At 37.2% G+C, this 17,978-nt stretch overlaps 2 protein-coding genes across 4 annotated transcripts in view; both read right to left on the bottom strand.

Annotated features, from left to right (window-relative positions):
* Positions 1-6,995, bottom strand: part of ASB14 (ankyrin repeat and SOCS box containing 14) — a 29,487-nt gene extending 22,492 nt beyond the window's left edge. For all 3 annotated transcript variants that reach the window (XM_090283992.1, XM_090283991.1, XM_090283990.1), the window contains exons 1-5: positions 6,901-6,995; positions 6,172-6,318; positions 1,508-1,561; positions 914-1,047; positions 659-817 (exon numbers count right to left, since the gene is read on the bottom strand). In XM_090283992.1, the coding sequence (XP_090140118.1) occupies positions 659-817; positions 914-1,047; positions 1,508-1,561; positions 6,172-6,305 (481 nt within the window). In that variant the 5' untranslated portion in view covers positions 6,306-6,318; positions 6,901-6,995. The remainder of the gene's footprint in view (positions 1-658; positions 818-913; positions 1,048-1,507; positions 1,562-6,171; positions 6,319-6,900) is intronic.
* Positions 6,996-8,285: 1,290 nt separating this feature from the next.
* The window catches only part of DNAH12 (dynein axonemal heavy chain 12), a 291,227-nt gene continuing 281,534 nt past the window's right edge, over positions 8,286-17,978 (bottom strand). Inside the window, exons 69-73 of the mRNA XM_090282944.1 lie at positions 15,776-15,980; positions 11,517-11,654; positions 10,908-10,999; positions 9,622-9,689; positions 8,286-8,476 (exon numbers count right to left, since the gene is read on the bottom strand). Coding sequence (XP_090139070.1) covers positions 8,286-8,476; positions 9,622-9,689; positions 10,908-10,999; positions 11,517-11,654; positions 15,776-15,980 — 694 coding nt within the window. The remainder of the gene's footprint in view (positions 8,477-9,621; positions 9,690-10,907; positions 11,000-11,516; positions 11,655-15,775; positions 15,981-17,978) is intronic.

Here is a 17,978-nt window from a genome sequence, read left to right as displayed (position 1 = left end):
GATTTGGCTTTCTTGTTACTATTTATCCATCTGTTCTTCAGGTTTTAAAAAATCATGTTGTTGGCCCTGACCAGTGTGGCTTAGTTGGTTGGGCGTCATCCTGCAAAGTGAAAGGTCACGAGTTTGATTCCCATTCAGGGGGCATGTGCCTGGGTTGCCGGATGGTCCCTAGAAGAGGTGTGTATGAGAGGCAACTGACTAATGTTTCTCTCCTTCTCTTTCTCTCTCCATTCCCCACTCTAAAAATAAATAAAGTCTTTAAAAATAATTTTAAAGAAAATATCATGTTGTCCCCTCTCCTATTCTTCTCATTCTTTTGTATCTTGACCCCTTAAAACAATTACTTAATTATCATTTTAGGGAACACTCAGGAAGGAACAAAATTAGGTATTTGTATTCAGTCTGCCATCTTTATCCGACCATTGGCTGCTTCTTCCTGGTCTGCTCCCATCTTATATTTCTTGCACCAGAATTAGCTAGATGGATTGAGGCACCATGCAACATGATCAGTTCTTAACTGGGTGATTTTGCATCAGGCCAGGTACCTATGCCTGGTCAGTTGGGATAAAGTGACCGTGCTGCAGCTATGCACACTGCCTCTGGGCGTGGAGGAGAATCAGAGCCCAAACTCTTCTCCAGAGACAAGGCATTAATTTACCTGTAAGAAGAGGAGAATTGCCTTCAAAATTCTTGACATTTGGATTGCAGCCATTGAGAAGAAGAAAAGTGACATTTTCTAAGAGGCAATTGCTGACAGCCAAAAAAAGTGGTGTTTCACCATTGTGGGTGGTTTGCTCCCACACACTGGGTTTTGAAGCTGAAATAAATCCGTCCGACCACACAGATTAATATATAAAAATAAATTTTACATGTATTTCTCAGAAGCATCAGAGGAGTTATAAAGGGAGTTTACCATTCAGGGTTATTTCCAAAATGTTCTTATTTAGTTGTACTGCAGCCTTATGCAGAGGAAGCCAGCCTATCTCATCTGCTTCATCAAAAGCAGACTGGTACTTGGTCAAGTGTGACAATGCATCTTCCTCACCTATTAGCAAGTCAAATGAGAACAAATTCACATTTGGCACACATACAAGCCAGCCTGGGCTGCTTCTGAATTCTACCATCAGTGACAGAGCATGAGACAACAGAATTCTATCACCACCTTCTGTGAAAGATAGCTTTAAATGGAGTAGGACAAACAAGTAGTAAGACCCTTCATCTAGCATTCTATACTACGAGGGCCTGTGAATACCCATTACCTTGTCACATACAGAAAAATAGCTCTGTCCACTACGAAGCCCAGGAGTGCTTTGCTAAATTGTACTGAAGTATTTTCTCCCAGGAAAGGCCACATCAGACTCTTGACAATCAGCTGTGGACCCCACAGTGGTCAGCATTTGGGAGAAACCGCTTCTAGTCTTCCTGACCTTAGAGGGAAATGCTGCCACTTGTCATCATTACTTCTTACCTCAAGTTGATGAGGATAGAATAGGAAGAGTACTTAACTGTCTCTATTGTTTCAACTATCTTCTTACAGTCAGAGCTCAAAAAGGAACGGAAGCTGCATAGGAAAAAAAAAAGTAATTCCAAAACTTAGGAAAAGACTAAGATAATTGAAAGAAACAAAAGGCAAGGGTAAAGGCAATGGTAGTTAACCAGGGATGAACTCTTACATGAGACAATGACTGAGGCTTAATAGAAATATATCCAAAATATAGTGTGACCCCTAAACACATACGTTCTGGGGAAACTCCTCTCCCATGTGCCTTCCTTTGTCAGGGCAAGAACAGTGTCAGAGCCTGAATCACAGCAAGCCCTTAATATTTTCTGAACTGAATCAAACCTGCCTAGACCTGAAACATCACATTATCGCATAATAAAATTTAACGTCCAGAATTTGTGCTCAGAAAACACTATTAGCAGATTCTAAAATAATACTTTTATTAAAATATTTAAAAATAAAGTTTCAGGTCCTGCTGTGTAGCTCAGTTGGTTTAGATCATTATCCCAATATTCCAAGTCTATGGGTTTGATCCCCAGTCAGGGCACATACATGAATCAACCAATGAATACATAAAAAAGATAAATAAGTGGAATAATAGATTGATGTTTTTCTTTCTCTTGCTTCCCCCCTCTCTCTCTAAAAACCAATAAATAAAAATTTAAAAAAATAAGAATAAAGTTTTAGAAGTTACTAATGGATATTATATTATTTTTAAATCTAGAAAATGAAGATTGTCATTTTCCCATTTTCTTTGATTATTCAATGAACCCAGCTTGAAGAGAATAAATTCCCTTAGACAATCTGTCCTACTTATAATTTGTTCAATTAAATTCTCTTAAATCTTTGAAACTCTACTTAGAGATTTAGTATTGTATTTGTTTTTTTTTTATGGCTGCTGTAAGAAATTACCACACACTGATTGGCTTAAAATAACATAAATTTATTATAGTTCTGCAGTTCAGAATTATGAAATGGGTCTCACTGGACTAAAATCAAGTTGTTGATAGGGTTGTGTTACTTCTAGAGACTCCAGGGGAGAATCTGCTTCTTCATCATTTCCAATTTCTATAGGTCTCCCACATTTCTTGGTTCATGGACACCTTCCTCCATCTTCAAAGGCACCATTGTTGGACTACATCCTTCTGTCCTACCATCTCTCAGGTTCTCTCTCTTCTGCCTTCCTCTTCCATTTCTAAAGACTCTTATGATCGCCCTGGCCAGGTGGTTCAGTTGGTTGTAGCATCATCTCAGTTACCAAAAGGTTGTGGCTTTGATAGCTGGTCAAGGCACATACCTAGGCTGTGGGAGGCAACTGATCAATGTTTCTCTCTCTCATTGATGTTTCTCTCCCCATCCCTTCCTGTCTCTCTAAACTCAATAAACATATCTTAGGGTGAGGGTAGGTTAAAAAAACAAACAAACAAAAAACAACTTCCGGCCAAGATGGAGGCTTAGACTGACACGCTCAGTCTCCCTCCACAACTAAGAAGTAATACAACTACCTCAAAACCAAAAATAACCAGAAATTCCAGAAAATAAAACTATGTGGAAGTCCAACATATGAAGTTATAAACCAGTGGTGCTTCTCTGGACGGGTAGGAAGGGTGAAACCAGAATGGAAAGGTTGGGTTGTGCTGTCCGTGGTAGCAGCAGGGATAGCGGCGGGACTGCAAGAAATGCCAGGGGAGCAATCCTGGCTGCAGTCGAGACTTGTCAGCTCACGATTCTAACGCTGAGGAAGGCAGACCCCATTGCCTCGGACTGTGAGGCCCAGAGGGCATGGGGACGGAAGAAGAGGCTCCTGGTCTCTCAGCAGAGAGTAATGGCAAGAATCCATCTTGGACCCCTGCCCCCACACAAAGTGCCACAGTGTGGTGAAAAAGGTCACTGGGTTGTGACGAGTGCTCAGGGCACTGCACCCTATAGATAGCGTAGGAGGTGTGACAGTCTCACCCAAGAAGGAAAGATAAACAAAAATGGTCAGAATGACAGGAATAATGATTGAAATACCAGTCATGAAGCTAACCAAAAAACAGATAAAGGAATTAACCGATGAACAAATCGAAAAACTTTCTGAGGCTCAGTTCAGAATTATAGTCATAAGGTGGCTTACAGAATTAACAAAAGATATTGAACACCACGGAGAAGGAATGAAGGCTAGCCCTGCTGAAATGAATGAAAACACATACGAGATAAGTGGTGAGGAAATGAAAACCAGAGATCAAATCAACAAATCGGAACATAGGGAAGGAACAAACAGTCTATCGGTGCAGAAAGAGGAAACAAAAAGTGAGGAAAATGAGGAGAGGCTCAGAAACCTATGGGACAGCTATAAGCGAACAAACATTTGAATTATAGGATTCCCAGAAGGTGAAGAAGAAGAACTAAAAATTGAAAAATTATGTGAAAAAATAATGAAGCAGAACTTCCCTAGCTTGGGGAAAGAAATAGACTTACAGGTCCAGGAAGCACAGAGTGTTCCAGATAAACTGGACCCAGGGAGAACCACTCCAAAACACATTATAATCAAAATGTCAAAAATGAAAGATAAAGAGAGAATCTTAAAAGCAGCAAGAGAGAAGAAAAGAATTATGTACAAAGGGGTCCCAATTAGACTATCAGCTGACTTCTCAAGGGAGACCCTGCAGGCAAGAAGGGACTGGCAAGAAATATTCAAAGGAATGAAAATCAAAAACCTACAACCACCACTACTCTATCCAGCGAAACTGTCATTCAGAATAGAAGGGCAGAGAAAGTGTTTCCAGGACAAAGTAAAACTGAAGGAGTTCATTAGATCCAAACCACAGTTATATGAGATGTTAAAGGGACTGGTTTAGAAAAAGGAGGATCAAAACTATAAACATTAGAATGAAAACTGCATCACAACAACCAACAACAAAAGCTAGGGAATTGAAACAAAGGCAAACTAAGTAGTTAACAAGAGTAGAAAAAGAATTATAGGTATGGGGAACATATCGGGGGGAGGTCAGCGGAGAGGAAGAAGAGGGTAAAGGGAGGGAGATAATGCGAGAATTAAGCATAGTAGGAGGCAGTGGAGTAGACAGGAAGACATTGAGAAGAAGTATATGCACAACCAATGGACATGGACTAAAAGGGGGGGGACAACTGGAGGGTGGGGGTTCACTGGGTGGAGGGGAGCAGGGGGAAATGAAATTGGGACAACTGTAACAGCATAATCTATAAAACATATATATTTTTAAAAAGACCCTTGTGATTATTGTACATTGAGCCCACCTGGATAATCTAGGATAATTTCTCTATTTAAAATTTTTAAAAATTTGAAAGAGAGAAAAAGAGAGAGAGAGAGAGATTGATGTTCCTCTTTTTTATGCATTCGTTGGTTGATTCTTGTACGTGCCATGACCAGGGATCAAACCCACAACCTTGGCAAATTGGGAGGACACTGTAACCAACTAAGTATCCAATCTGGGCTAATCTCTCTATTTTAAAGTCAATTGATTAACAACCTTAATTCTATGTGCAGCCTTACTTCTCTATTGCAGAGATTTTTAACCTTTCTCATCTCACGGCACACATAAACTAATTACTAAAATTATACAGCACACACAAAAATATATTTTTTGCTGATCTAAAAAAAATAGGTATAGTTTTGATTGATTTACAAAAATAAATAGTAATTACTTACCCCTTTTGCTCCAAAATGACTTTTTAAAAAATCAGTTGCCTATACTTGTATATAAAGATTTCTGGCACCAAGAATTAACCAATCAGACTCGAACTTATCATGTGACATGACCAGTAAGATGCAACTCTATCATATGACCTACATATGATAGGTTTAAGACAGTGCATTCACACTGGATGGCTGTTGTTTGACAATATAAGGAAAAAGAGGTCAGTGCCCCTGACTAAATAGTAAGGCATTGCATGTTATAAAAATTATTATAGTACAGTGGTTGAAAATCACTGCTCTATTGCCATGTAAGGTTACATATACACAGGTCACCATCGCAAGCAAAAAGAGTTTATCAATCCTGAAAAACAGCAGTAACTACTTAGGAGTTTGAGGTTGCTGATCAGTCAGAGAGCATTTGACAAGGTGGGCTTGGCTGTGGACAGCCTATTTCCAAGGAGATTTTCTTACAACACTGAGGCACTGATGGGGTCCTTTTTTAGTGTTATTGTAGCAGAACTCTGAATCCACACTCTTCAGAAGGAGTTAGTTAGTCTCTTCTGGGTTTAAATTTACATAATTCCTCCTTTTGATTTGAGTAGATTAAAGACTGTACTTAACCCACCCACCCCACTAAGGTCGAAGATAACTTTCTATGTGTCCTGGTTGTATTTATGCATCTCCTTAGCTCCCCAGAGACAACATTCATTAGAATTCTTTAGCCTTTTGTATTCTCATGTATTTCTTCTTTCTGATTTTCAGTCTGCATCTCCTCACCCTGATTTGCTGCTAGCTTCCCTCAACTGTTTTCTTTACTGCCTAATTAAATTGTGAATTATTTCCAAATTTTGCTTATCTTGTCAGGCATCACATCTAATAGATATTTTAAGTACATATGCAGTTCCTTAATTCTGACCCTATGTCCTGTTTTTTGTTAGAAAACTAGGGTCAGGCTGATGACAAGTCTCAGCTGTTGAACACTCATACTACATTTCCAGTGAGATACCATTACCTCTCATCTCCGGGTGCCTGCTGTGTAGTAGATCCTGGCTTGTGAATATCCTGTAAACTCTGTTGAATGATGAGCTGAGTATCAAAGTCATCGTCTATGTCTTCCTCACTGGTGTAATTATCCATGTGAAACATCTACAGATTTACTCTAGAGTCAGAATGAATTAAAATTATTTTTCCGGTTGTGAAAAAAGATTATCAGTGGCTTAAAATTATAAATGAAATCCAGAAAACTACAAAACTGATAGAATAAAGAAAATGCAAAATTTATATAACAAGATATTCATTAAAATTTTTTTTTATAAACTTAGAAGTTTTCTGAACTGTCCCAGATTCAACGTAAATTAGAAGTTTCCATTTACTTAAAGCTTATTCAGGAAAAAGATCCTCTCAAATAAAACTTAGGTCAGCACCATTGTAACTCTGGAAATGCTCACGTTGGTGTATTTTAGACTTGGCTTGAGTTTTTCTCAGTAATTGTTGCACTCACCTCGCCCCCCCCACCCCACCCCCGAAACATCCTTCCTACGCACAGTGAAAGTTATGCTGGAAACAATGTCATTTAGTTAGTAAATACTAAAAATAAGCATGTCATAGGAATACATGTACTCTCATAATATAGCATAATAGGAAGAGAAGTAGTAAAATACCAATGTATCTTGGTAGGCAATATCTCAATCGTTTTTTAAAAAATTTTCTAATTTAGCATAGAATAAGTTTGATTACATACCAAAGACTTTTCACCTTTTATTATCACCTTTAGGACAGCACAGAAGTTTTCAGTGTTTAAGATTAGCACATCAGAGTTTTCATTTATATTTAGGATCTCCACTCCCCTGTAATGACCATTCCATTAATAGCTTTACTATAAATACTCAATCATAAGACAGTCTGGCACATTCCCCTTGTTTTTTTTACATGTGGTTTAGCTCTGTTTGGAAACATGATATCTTTTCTTCACTGCCACATTTATCAAATTTAAAGGATTAAACATTTTATTTCTGGAACAAAATACTTTTGTGGGGTGTTGTCCATGTGACGTGAATTCATTCTCTTAAGACTCATGCACGTAGCCACTGCAAACCAGAATCAATTTTCTACTTGCGAGGCCAAACATTTGCTCTGACCAAATTTTCAAAAGTGATTGTTGCAATGGTTCTAATTCATTGGGTAGCTGCACCTACATTTTCTTTGGATTACGGAGCTGCAACCTAAAGCATCCTGGAATCCTAAGGAAGGCATTAACTCCACACAAGATAATAAAATGTTGACTACAATTTTGTTTAACTGAAATGTTTTAAGTTGTTAATGTACATTAATATTATGAATGCATACTAAATAAGAAGAGTATTAACTATTCAAAATATTGAGACCACTTGGCATTTATAATGAGATATGAAGCTAATGCCAAGAAGTACAAACTCCCTCAGGTGTGTGGGATCAGCCTCCAGCCGTCTTACTGCCTTTGTGTGTCCACTTCACTGCTTTGCATCCCCTTTCCTTGTCACAGGGATACTGTGAGAAATGGAACTTATGTTTAAAGTATAACAGAAGGGGTTTAGTTTGGGAATTGTTGAAATTTTCCTTATTATTTTTTAATGTATTTTTAATATTTGTGTATAATCACTTCAGGTAGGTGAGCAGAAAGTAAACTATCACTGAAGTTGAAGAAATGACTTAACAGTTATGAAAAGAGATGTTCTCTGATATTAGTTCATTTTACCTAGTTATTCTCCACAAATTTGTTTTTCACATACGTATCAACTTAAAAAAGGAACTAAATAAAAGTTACCAAAGAAATTTTTATGTTTCAAAGGAACATTTCTTTTATGTTTTCCTCCCATAGGTGTCTGACTGTGATCTCAAAAGTCCATTTAGAAGGCTGTATTCCAGTCAAGAGTGTTATACCAGGGAGGGAAGCAATGGAAAGACCTTTCACAAAGACCATTTAAGAATTATACCAAGGTACTTAGTTTTATTATATATATATATATATATATATATATATATATATATATATATATATATATATATATGTGTGTGTGTGTGTGTATTTTGAAGTATGTGAAGACAATTTAATTTTACACTTCAGATGTTTTCTTAAATTTGTCCAATTTAGTCATCCAACTGACAAAGCAAAGCAACCCCACGCTTAATCCAGTGTTGAGTGGGTTGTTCCGTTTTTAACAACATTGCAATGACAAAGTTAGTAGAATGTCCTGTAGTGGAAAGAGTTCCTTTACGTTCACTTGTCTTGTAGAGGGGACAAACGTAGGCATTCGACTTCACAATCTGAGACTTTTTAGCTTAAAAAAAAAAGAAAAGAAATATATTATTTGGCAAAGGGAAAACAGTGGTACTAAAAGAACAACTGTTTTGTGATAAAATGGCAAGTACTAAATCTTAGATTATGGTTACGATATTTGAATACTTGCAAGTTGGTGTTTTTTAAAGTTTTTATAGTAATTACAGTTGTGAAATAAGGAAGTGATTTAATATGGTTCATGAGTCTAGGTCTAGAGGACAGGAATTGATTTTAAGGTCCTGATCACTTACCAGGCAAGAAAACACTCAAGAGGACTTGGGAGAGGAGTAGGAGAACGAAAAGGTAGGGAAGATGAATAAAATACAGCATAGGTAATGGGGGAGATGCGAAAAGAAAAACAACTGCTGAGAACTCTAAAACAAGAACACCATAAATTAGAAGTTGAAGTTACTATTTGTTTACAGCAGGTTATTATAAGAAAATCACACCAGTTCTAACCTACTCACAAAAAGAACCTATATACAATCCTTGAAAAGTCAGGTATGAGATATTAGGGTTCTTTCTAAACTAAGGTCACATTTCTCATAGTTATAATTGAACTGCATTAATAATGAAAATATCTAATGGGTTGGGTAGTGATAATGGGTGATTTGTAAATCTTTTCATTTACAGTTACTTGAGAATAAAAAATTAGAGTAACAAGAGAAAACAAAAGAATGAATTTTATTTGTTCAGACTTGTGCAGGAATGATGATAGCAGGGGGAGGAAAGGGGCAAAACTGGCCTGCACTCTATGTGGCTTTCAGTGTCTAAACTTGTGGCACCTGCCTGGCTCCTAGGCCCAGGCGCTTTTATAGCTAGAAAACTCGTCACTATTTGTGTCTCTGAGAGGTATGCAAAGAAAGGCACTTGAGAATCAAAATATTGATGGGAAGTTCTAGACTCTGAAAAGTGGACATCCCAATGGATAAGAGCAAAAAAGAGGCAGAATGATATTCCTACAATAATATAAATACCACACAAAAAGGGGGGACAATATATTTCCAGTGCAAACATTGTCACTATTTATTGTAATGGGACAAAATTCTAATAGGCTTGAGCAGAGACTTGTTTGGAGGAATAGTTAAAAATATCTATCATTATCCTCCCTAAAACTCTAAGAACTTTTGTCAGAAGTATATTTACTTGGTTTTATCCATATGATGGGCATCAGGTCAAACAGAACTTTGGGATATTGTTCGGCAAGTAATCCACTGTGAAGAGAAATTGAGAGACGTTTATTAGACATAAAATGAAATTTCCATCTTAGAAATTGCTACTTAGATAGCTAATACAAGAGAGAACCAGAAATATGCAGAAAAAGAAATGTGGGGAAAAAATAACAACAACAAAAACAAACCCAAGGAAGATGCAACGAAGAATTGAGAGAAACAAAAGTATAGAAAGGCTACATGTACAAACAGTGGGCAAATACCAATTCCTGCCATTTTTAAAGTACTCTCCATGAGGTAGACTCTAGGCTATAACATTTGACCCTCACAATGATTCTGTCCCCATTCCTATTTCACAGATAAAGTACTCAGAAATGTTGAGTACTTTTCTCATAGTAACACAGCTTTTCAATGCCAGAGTCAGTATTCAAACAGATCTGCCTATCTAGAAAATGTGGTATCTTTCCCCTATGCTACATTATTTGTTTGCTTATTTGTTTGAAAGGAGGGAAGAAAGGAAAAGATGAATACATTTATAAAGAAAAGTAAGTTAAAAGAAATTTCATTACCCAGTACTGATGAAAAAGAAAAAAGAAATAATCAAATGAACTATGTGCACCCAGGTCTTCTCAAAGCCCTGTCTTAGAATTAATAATCTGTGTAGAATCACTTTCTTACTTCTTAAGCGATTTTGCCTGCCTTGGTCTATAACTCTCCCTTGAGAGTAAAGTCTAACCCTAACTAGGGAAATAGAGGATTATGCTTATTAATGGATTAGTAAGGAGCAGGGCTCCAAGGGAAATATTTTCTCCTTCCTCTCTTACCCCTATATACTTGAAACAGGAATAGCATTGCATAGTTTCCTAAGCTGGATGTCATCAAAACACAAGAAAAAGTTTTCCATTCACCAGTAGAAATAGAAACTTTACTATAATTGTAAATTGTTTAAAAGCGAGGTGTTCGTACACATTACAAAATGGATAGTAACGTATAAAAGAAAAGGAGGAAAGTGATATCCATTAACTTTTATACTAGTAAGGCCACTGAAATATTAACTAAAAAATTCTTCAGGATTTAAAAATACTCATCACTTGCCCTAGCCTGAGTAATGATTTATGGCAAGAATTTCTGATATTATTTATTACTTGACATATTCCCTAGAAAAGGCCTTTCAGCTGGGGGAGAAAAAGGCAGCAGCCAGCTTATCTGACCTGAGATTTAGCTGTAGTCAAAGAGGTCTTCACAATTGAAACTACAGACCTTGTTCTGTCCCAGCGTGCTCCATCGAGATACAATCCATGGATATAAACGCCATCTTCTGGTGCTGTCTCAGATGTATCAAAAGGAATAACCTGAAGGTAGAGGCACATACTGGTAATAATCTCCTCTACAGACAGCTTTAGTCTCACAAAGAAAACATTAGCTAAATCTTCACAACACATTCAGGGAAATTCCACTAAATTATTACACTATAAATGTTTCAGAAAAATATAAGTGTAAAAATGTACAACAGAGTTCTTTTTGAAGCATTTAATCGGATTTTACTGTACCTCACACTAAATTTTGCTAAAATAGAAGAGCAGTACTGGGTTTTTTAAAGATAATTTTTATGAGTATATTTAAGCCAATATATGCTGGGAGTAAAATCTCAAATTCTCCTGGATTATTTGAATTCAATATTGAGATCTATAAAAGTTCTATAATAGATATAGTAAGACAAATGTATATTTTCTTTGTGAAACTCAAAGAATGAAAAGAAGTCAAATTGTATGTAATGGACTATGAAAATATGCATTCTGCATATCCTCCTTGCTTAAATGCATGACTTTGATGTAATGATATACGGTGGAGTTTAAGGACTTACTATACCTCAAATTCATATCCTAGTAAATCAATAGGGATGGTATATTTTCTGGCGTAATTCTGCATAGCTCCAGTTAAAAAGGCTTGGGTGAAAAAGAAACCAGAGAGCCAAAATACACAAGGTGTTCCTGCGTTATACCAGTCCTATAAAGGAGAAACAAAATGCGTTATGTTCATTTGTTCAACTTACACAAATATCACCTGACATATGATTCCAGATTGTGGGTTTCATGTGTGTTGCCCACAACTTTCCATCACAGGGCCCACTTCCCTGACACTGAACACACAACCTGTTTGGCCCTCCTACCCATTTTCCCTTCTAGCGACTCTTCTTGGAAAATTCTAATTCATTTTAATATTAACCTGAATAAAACAGTTTGAAAGATTCAAATTTTTTTCAAAAAAATAATTTAGAGATTTATTATATGACTTAATCCCACTCAAAATCAGTCACCTTCAGGAATATTATCCATTGTCTAACTATAGCCCTCGTGTCTTGATTTCATTCTTTAACCTTAAACTCTCTGCCTCCATTCCAGTTTATAAATGTATGGTCTTCCTTCTGTATCAGTTGTGTACCTCTTCTTGCTTCTTCTCTCTCTGTTCAGTACATCTGTAATAATGCTATCAGAGTATATCTCACTATGCATGGCTTGGTTCAGGTTTAGCATCTTGCATAATTCTTCAATGATCTACTACTACACCACCAAATTAAAGCCTAAACTTTCCTTAGTCTCTGGTTCAAGATACTTCACGATCTGGCCTCAAGTTGTATTTCCAGCTCTCTCCTTTTTAATTACTTTCAAGCATCATACACTCTAACCAGAATGCACCATTTGTAGGTTTCTTCTCTGTACTGGGTGGACATCTGTTGTTTTTTCTGCTTATCTTAAAGTGAAACTACCCTTATGTCTCCCTGGAGGATGAACCCTCTTATACTCTCAATCCAAGCACTCCTGGTGGTTGTGTTACACTTTCTGAGGTGGGCCTGTGATTCATGCCTAGCCAATCATACCCCCAGACCTGATGATTGATTCAGTAACAGACCTGTGACTCAGTCAAAGCCAGAGTGCTGAGACTCTTGCTGGGACTTGTGAGGAAGAGACTCACTCTCTGCTCTTTGAAGCTGTGTGGATGTGAGGCTAGAGCTGCCTTTGCTATTTCTCTATCATCAGATGAAAATCCAACTGAGATTAGTTAACCCACAGAGACTGGAGCCAAGAGATGAAGTGCAAGAAGCCAAGACCAGGGGACCATGCTTGTACCCCAGCTCAAATCCTGCCTGGAGCCACTTTTCCTCCTGGATTTTCCACTTACAGAAAGGAACAAACTTTGTTTTTGCTTAGGTCAAAATTCTCACAACAGAACCAACCTAAAGTGATAGAGTGCCACAGCTCTCTCTGCAAGTCCTCTGCCTTTTCTGTAGCGTCCAAACCCACTCATCCTTTAGACCCAGTCCAAATGCTACCTCATCCAATAAATAAACTCTGCTTTCCTGAGCTAAAAGAACTTTCTCCCTTCTTTGAATTCCCAGGGCATTTTACATGTTGATCTTTTATGACACCCCCATTAGCATACTGGATTAGTTTTTTCTTAGCTACGTAGACTATCTACCTATAGACTATTGGTAACTTGTAGGCAACTTGGCAACTTTATCCAACAAAGTAATCTCAATTCACATTTTTTGACCAAATAGATGAATTAGTAAAACGAACTTTGTCTCTGAGGGAGCAGCACACTATGGGAAGAAGCCAGCTTTGTTTCCTGAAAGGAAGAGAACCAACCACTGCTAGAGATATTAAAACAAGCCACTAATACAGATATTAGAAGCTATCAAATAAAGAAGTAGAGAAAAAGATGCAGTTTGACGAGGGCAGAGCCAGGCAGAGCCAGCACCATGCACAAGAAAGCTGTAAGAACCCAGAAGCAAGGGTTTAGAAAATTCCCTTACTCACTCCAGGGCTTCATTTAGCCAAGAATGTCATGAGTGTCTGGATCAGCTACTTTTAGACAATCCCTGAATTAGCTACCATTAATTGAGTGCTTAGTATACACCAGGCACTGTGCTAAGAGCTTGACATCTATCACCTCAGTTAGTCCACACAATAACTTAGTGAGTTAGGTATTTTCCTCCTATTTTACAAATGAGAAAACTAGGTCCAGAAAGATGAATATCTTGTTCAAATTCATACAGATACTGTCAGATCCTGGATTTAAGCTGAGATTATAGCCAATGTGCAAGAAAGCTTTTTTAAAAAGGCACAGGAAGGAGAAGGGGAAGATAAATAGGGTGAACAATTGGAGAGAAATGAGAAAAGGTTAGAAAACTCCAGATGACCCAATTGCTTAATTTGTTAACTCTAAGAATGATTAGGAGGTAAAGTCAAAAGCCCAAGAGGAAGAAAGATGATGGGAAAATTGTGCAGCTTCTGTAAGGGTAAGAAGGCAATAGGGAGATCCATTCAGGGGAAGATTTGTGGTAGAAGGTGATAAAGGTGCTTAATAAGGAGTTAGATCTTTCTTACTCATTCAAATGGAATGACTTCAAGGGGAAACCCAAATTTCAGAAAGTAGAATGTTTGATGTGAACTTATATTAACAACAACAAATTGAAATTTTTCTGGAGACTGTTCTGGCTGTCACCATGCCAGGGCCCCTCTAAGGAATTAAGCTAAAGCCTCATCAAGCCCTTCAGGGCTTAATATACTGAAATACAAGCAGTTCCAATAAAAGTTCCAGGAAACTTTGGGAAATAAACTGAATTAGGAAGAAAACTAAAATTGTGGCAAGGGGAAGGTGCTTTTGATAAGGGGTGGAAAGAGACTGGTACATATAGGAAGAAGTAAGACATGTTGTAGACACAGCTAGTAATCACCCAGGTGTATGCACACTCACTTATCTAATTAGTAAAGATAAAAATGGACACTAATTACTGAGAAACAGGCATTCATAATCACTATTGATGGGGAAAAAACTTGAATAATTTTTCTGGAGGATAAATAAGTAATGTATATCAAAAGGCCTAAAAGTATACAAATGGAATCAATTAAAGCATAAGGCACCACCGAAGTGAGATTTTTCTAGGAACACAAGGAAGATTTTACATTTGGAAATATAGTGATATAATTCAATGCTATAACAACCTAAAGGAGATAACAAATGACATCATCAGCAATAAATGCTGAGAAGGCATTTGACAAAATTCAACAATTTCTGATTTTACAAAAGAGTAGTCCAATTTACCAAATGCTTACCACATACTGTAGACTGTTATCCTATGAAATAAAAGTGCCCATTTTATGAGTGAAGAAATTGAGGCTAGTAAGTGGCAAATCTTCAAGAGCATAGACACTTAAAACCACCATTCTATCATGTTTCTTTTGTTAAGTGTATAATCTGTATAAAAAGCTCCTATAAATTAAAATTTTCAAAATAGTGTGAAAGAAAAATGGCCTAGGAAATTAATAGGCAATTCATAGAAGAAAATACAAATGGCACGTACACATACCAAAAGAAGCACAGGTTCACTAATAAATAATCAAAGAAACAAATTGAAACAATAAGAAAAGACTTACAAAATATTAAAAAGGGATGTATGAGAAAGCATGTCCCTCCACATCTTTATAAGCACTGGATATTTTATGATTAGCTTCCATAGTGAAATAAATATGCTTTTAGATAATAAAAAGGCAACTGAACACTGAAAGGTCATATGCCTATGTGAATTTCCAAAAAGAATTTTTGGGTCTCTCCCCACACCCTATTTGTACATAAATATCAGCCATAGGATGGAGGTGAGCTGAGGAGCTAGGAAGGAAAAATAGTGCCTTGTCCAATGCTTGCTTTGCTGCCCTGAACATCCTTTATGTGTGAGTTTGGGGTGGGAGTGAGGGGTAGGGGTCGGGAACAAGATTTCAAAGCACTCACCCTTTCCCTGGTTTTATGAGATAAGAGCTAAGAAGCAACTGATTTTCAGACAATGGCTTATTATTAATAAATCCAAGCCTCAGGTTCTTTTTGTGATTTATCATCAGTATTAAAATCATAAGACCATGTCTGAACCACAAAACATAAATGTCACATGTTACTTGGGTTTGAATAAAGCAAAGTTTTAATTCTCTATTCCTTTGAATGTGTGCAATTTTCAATATTCTAAAATTTTTGTTAGATTACTATGAAACTACTAAATCACATTCCATTAAACTCAGAGACCTCAGGTGACCATAGCCAATTTCTAATGTCTTCCATGATATATAATCTTTTACCTGTAAAAAGTCCAACCGGGCTAGAAAATCTGTGATGTAACTTCCGAGGGGCTTAAGACTTGGGTATGATCGTTTGGCCCATATTTCTGGAACTTTTCCAACAAGCAAACTGCCAGAGAGTGCCTCCAATGCAGAATCCATTACAACCACGCCCTTGATAGCTTTTTCAAGGTCCCGTAGAGTGCTACGTACAGTTTTAATTAAACTGCAAGAAAAGAAATTATGTCATCAACATATATATGAAGTAATATCAACATGGAGTCTTTTCAGAAGAAAGAGTAGGAATCTCATTCACCTTTATGAGGGTGTTTCCAGAAATATGGTCACCTGTACTTGGTAATATAAGGTAATTTTAGGTTATACTTAAATGAATGTTTTTTATTTTAATAATAAATATTTTAAAATATTTCAAAATAATAAATATTTTGGCTAAAACTTACAAAACACTGCATCAAAGCATAAACGGTATATTCATTTATGCACTTTCAAATACTTTGCTTCCCACTTAGTCCTAAACTGCTAAGAACACCATAAATATACCTGATGTGAGAGTTTTAGGCTAGAAGCCTAAGCAACTGAGGGGGTAATATGTGTGTATTTGTGTGTGTGTGTGTGTTCTTATAAATACTTATTTTATATATGTTCTTATGAAATACCGAATTAAGGCAGTATAGTGTTTTTTAGTGTGTCTTATTTTAAAACAAGTCTGGAAACCCAAATAAATTTGGAAACACGTAAGAAAATTCATGCCCAAAATAGTCGCCATTCATTTTTTTGTATGTTTTATTGATTATGCTTTTACACTTGTCCCAATTTCTTTTCCCTTTGCGCCCCTCTACTAGAAGCCTCCTCCCTCCAGCAGTCCCACCCACCTCAGTCCATGTCCATGGGTTGTGCTATAAGCTCTTCTCCACACCCCCCTGTCTGTTCTGCACCCTCCTACTATGCTTCTTAATTCCTGTACCATTTCCCTCCCTTTCCCCACTTCCCCCTCCCAGCTGACCTCCCCCAACCTGCTCTCCCTACCTATGATTCTGTTCCCATTCTGGATATCTGCTTAGTTTGTTTTTGTTTTTTATTTTTTAGCTTCTGTTGTTGGTACTTGTGATTTTGCTGTCATTTTAATATTCATAGTTTTGATCTTCTTTTTCTTAAATAAGTCCCTTCAACATTTCATATAATAATGGCTTGGTGATGATGAACTCCTTCAGCTTTACCTTGACTGGGAAGCTAAAACTTTCTCTGCTCTTCCATTCTAAATGATAGCTTTGCTGGATTGAGAAGTCTTGGTTGTAGGTCCTTGTCTCTCATCACTTTGAATATTTCCTGTCAGTCCCTTCTTGCTTGCAAAGTTTCTTTTGAGAAATCAGCTGACAGTCTTATAGGCACCCCTTTGTAGGTAATTTCCTTCTTTTCTCTTACTGCTTTTAAGATTCTCTTTATCCTTAACCTTTGGCATTTGATTATGAAGTGTCTTGGTGTGGTCCTCCCTGGGGCTAATTTGTTTGGGACTCTGTGCTTCCTGGACCTGTATGTCCATTTTCTTCCCCAAATTAGGGAAGTTTTCCTTCATTATTTTTTCACATAAGCTTTCAATTTCTTGCTCTTCCTCTTCTCCTTTTGTCACCCCTATGATTCAGATGTTGGCAAGTTTAAAGCTATCTCAGAGGTTTCTAAGTCTTCCCTCATTTAAAAAAAATTCTTGTTTCCTCCTTCTGTACTGGTTGACTGTTTATTTCTTCCTTATGTTCCAATTCATTAATTTGAACCCTGGTTTCTTTTCCTTCACCTTTAGTTTCATGTGGACTTTCCTTCATTTTACTTAGTATGGCCTTCATTTCTTTACTATGATACTTCATTTCTTCTGTCAAGTCTGTGAGCATCTTTACCACCAGAACTTTGAACTCTGCATCTGTTAGGTTCACTATCTCCTCATCGCTTAGTTCTGTCACTGAAACCTTGATCTGCCTCCGCTTTTGAGCTGTACTTCTCTGTCTCCTCATCTTGATAGCTTTCTGTGTTTGCTTCTGTGTTGTAAGTAGAGCTGTCGCACCTGTTAAGTTGTAAAGGGGAGGAGCCTTAGGTATTCGTTAGTGCTGGTGACCTATTTTACCACATTGTGGTGCTGTGTGTGGGGGAGAGGTCTGAGAGGGAACAATGCACTTTCCCAGCACTTACCCATTTTCCAGGCACTCCTCCCTCT

Source organism: Furipterus horrens, unplaced genomic scaffold (genome assembly GCF_987537825.1).
Source record: "Furipterus horrens unplaced genomic scaffold, mFurHor1.1.pri manual_scaffold_7, whole genome shotgun sequence".
NCBI lineage: Eukaryota > Metazoa > Chordata > Mammalia > Chiroptera > Furipteridae > Furipterus > Furipterus horrens.
The sequence above is the reverse complement of the archived record's forward strand: the minus strand, read 5'-3'. Positions and strand labels throughout refer to the sequence as shown.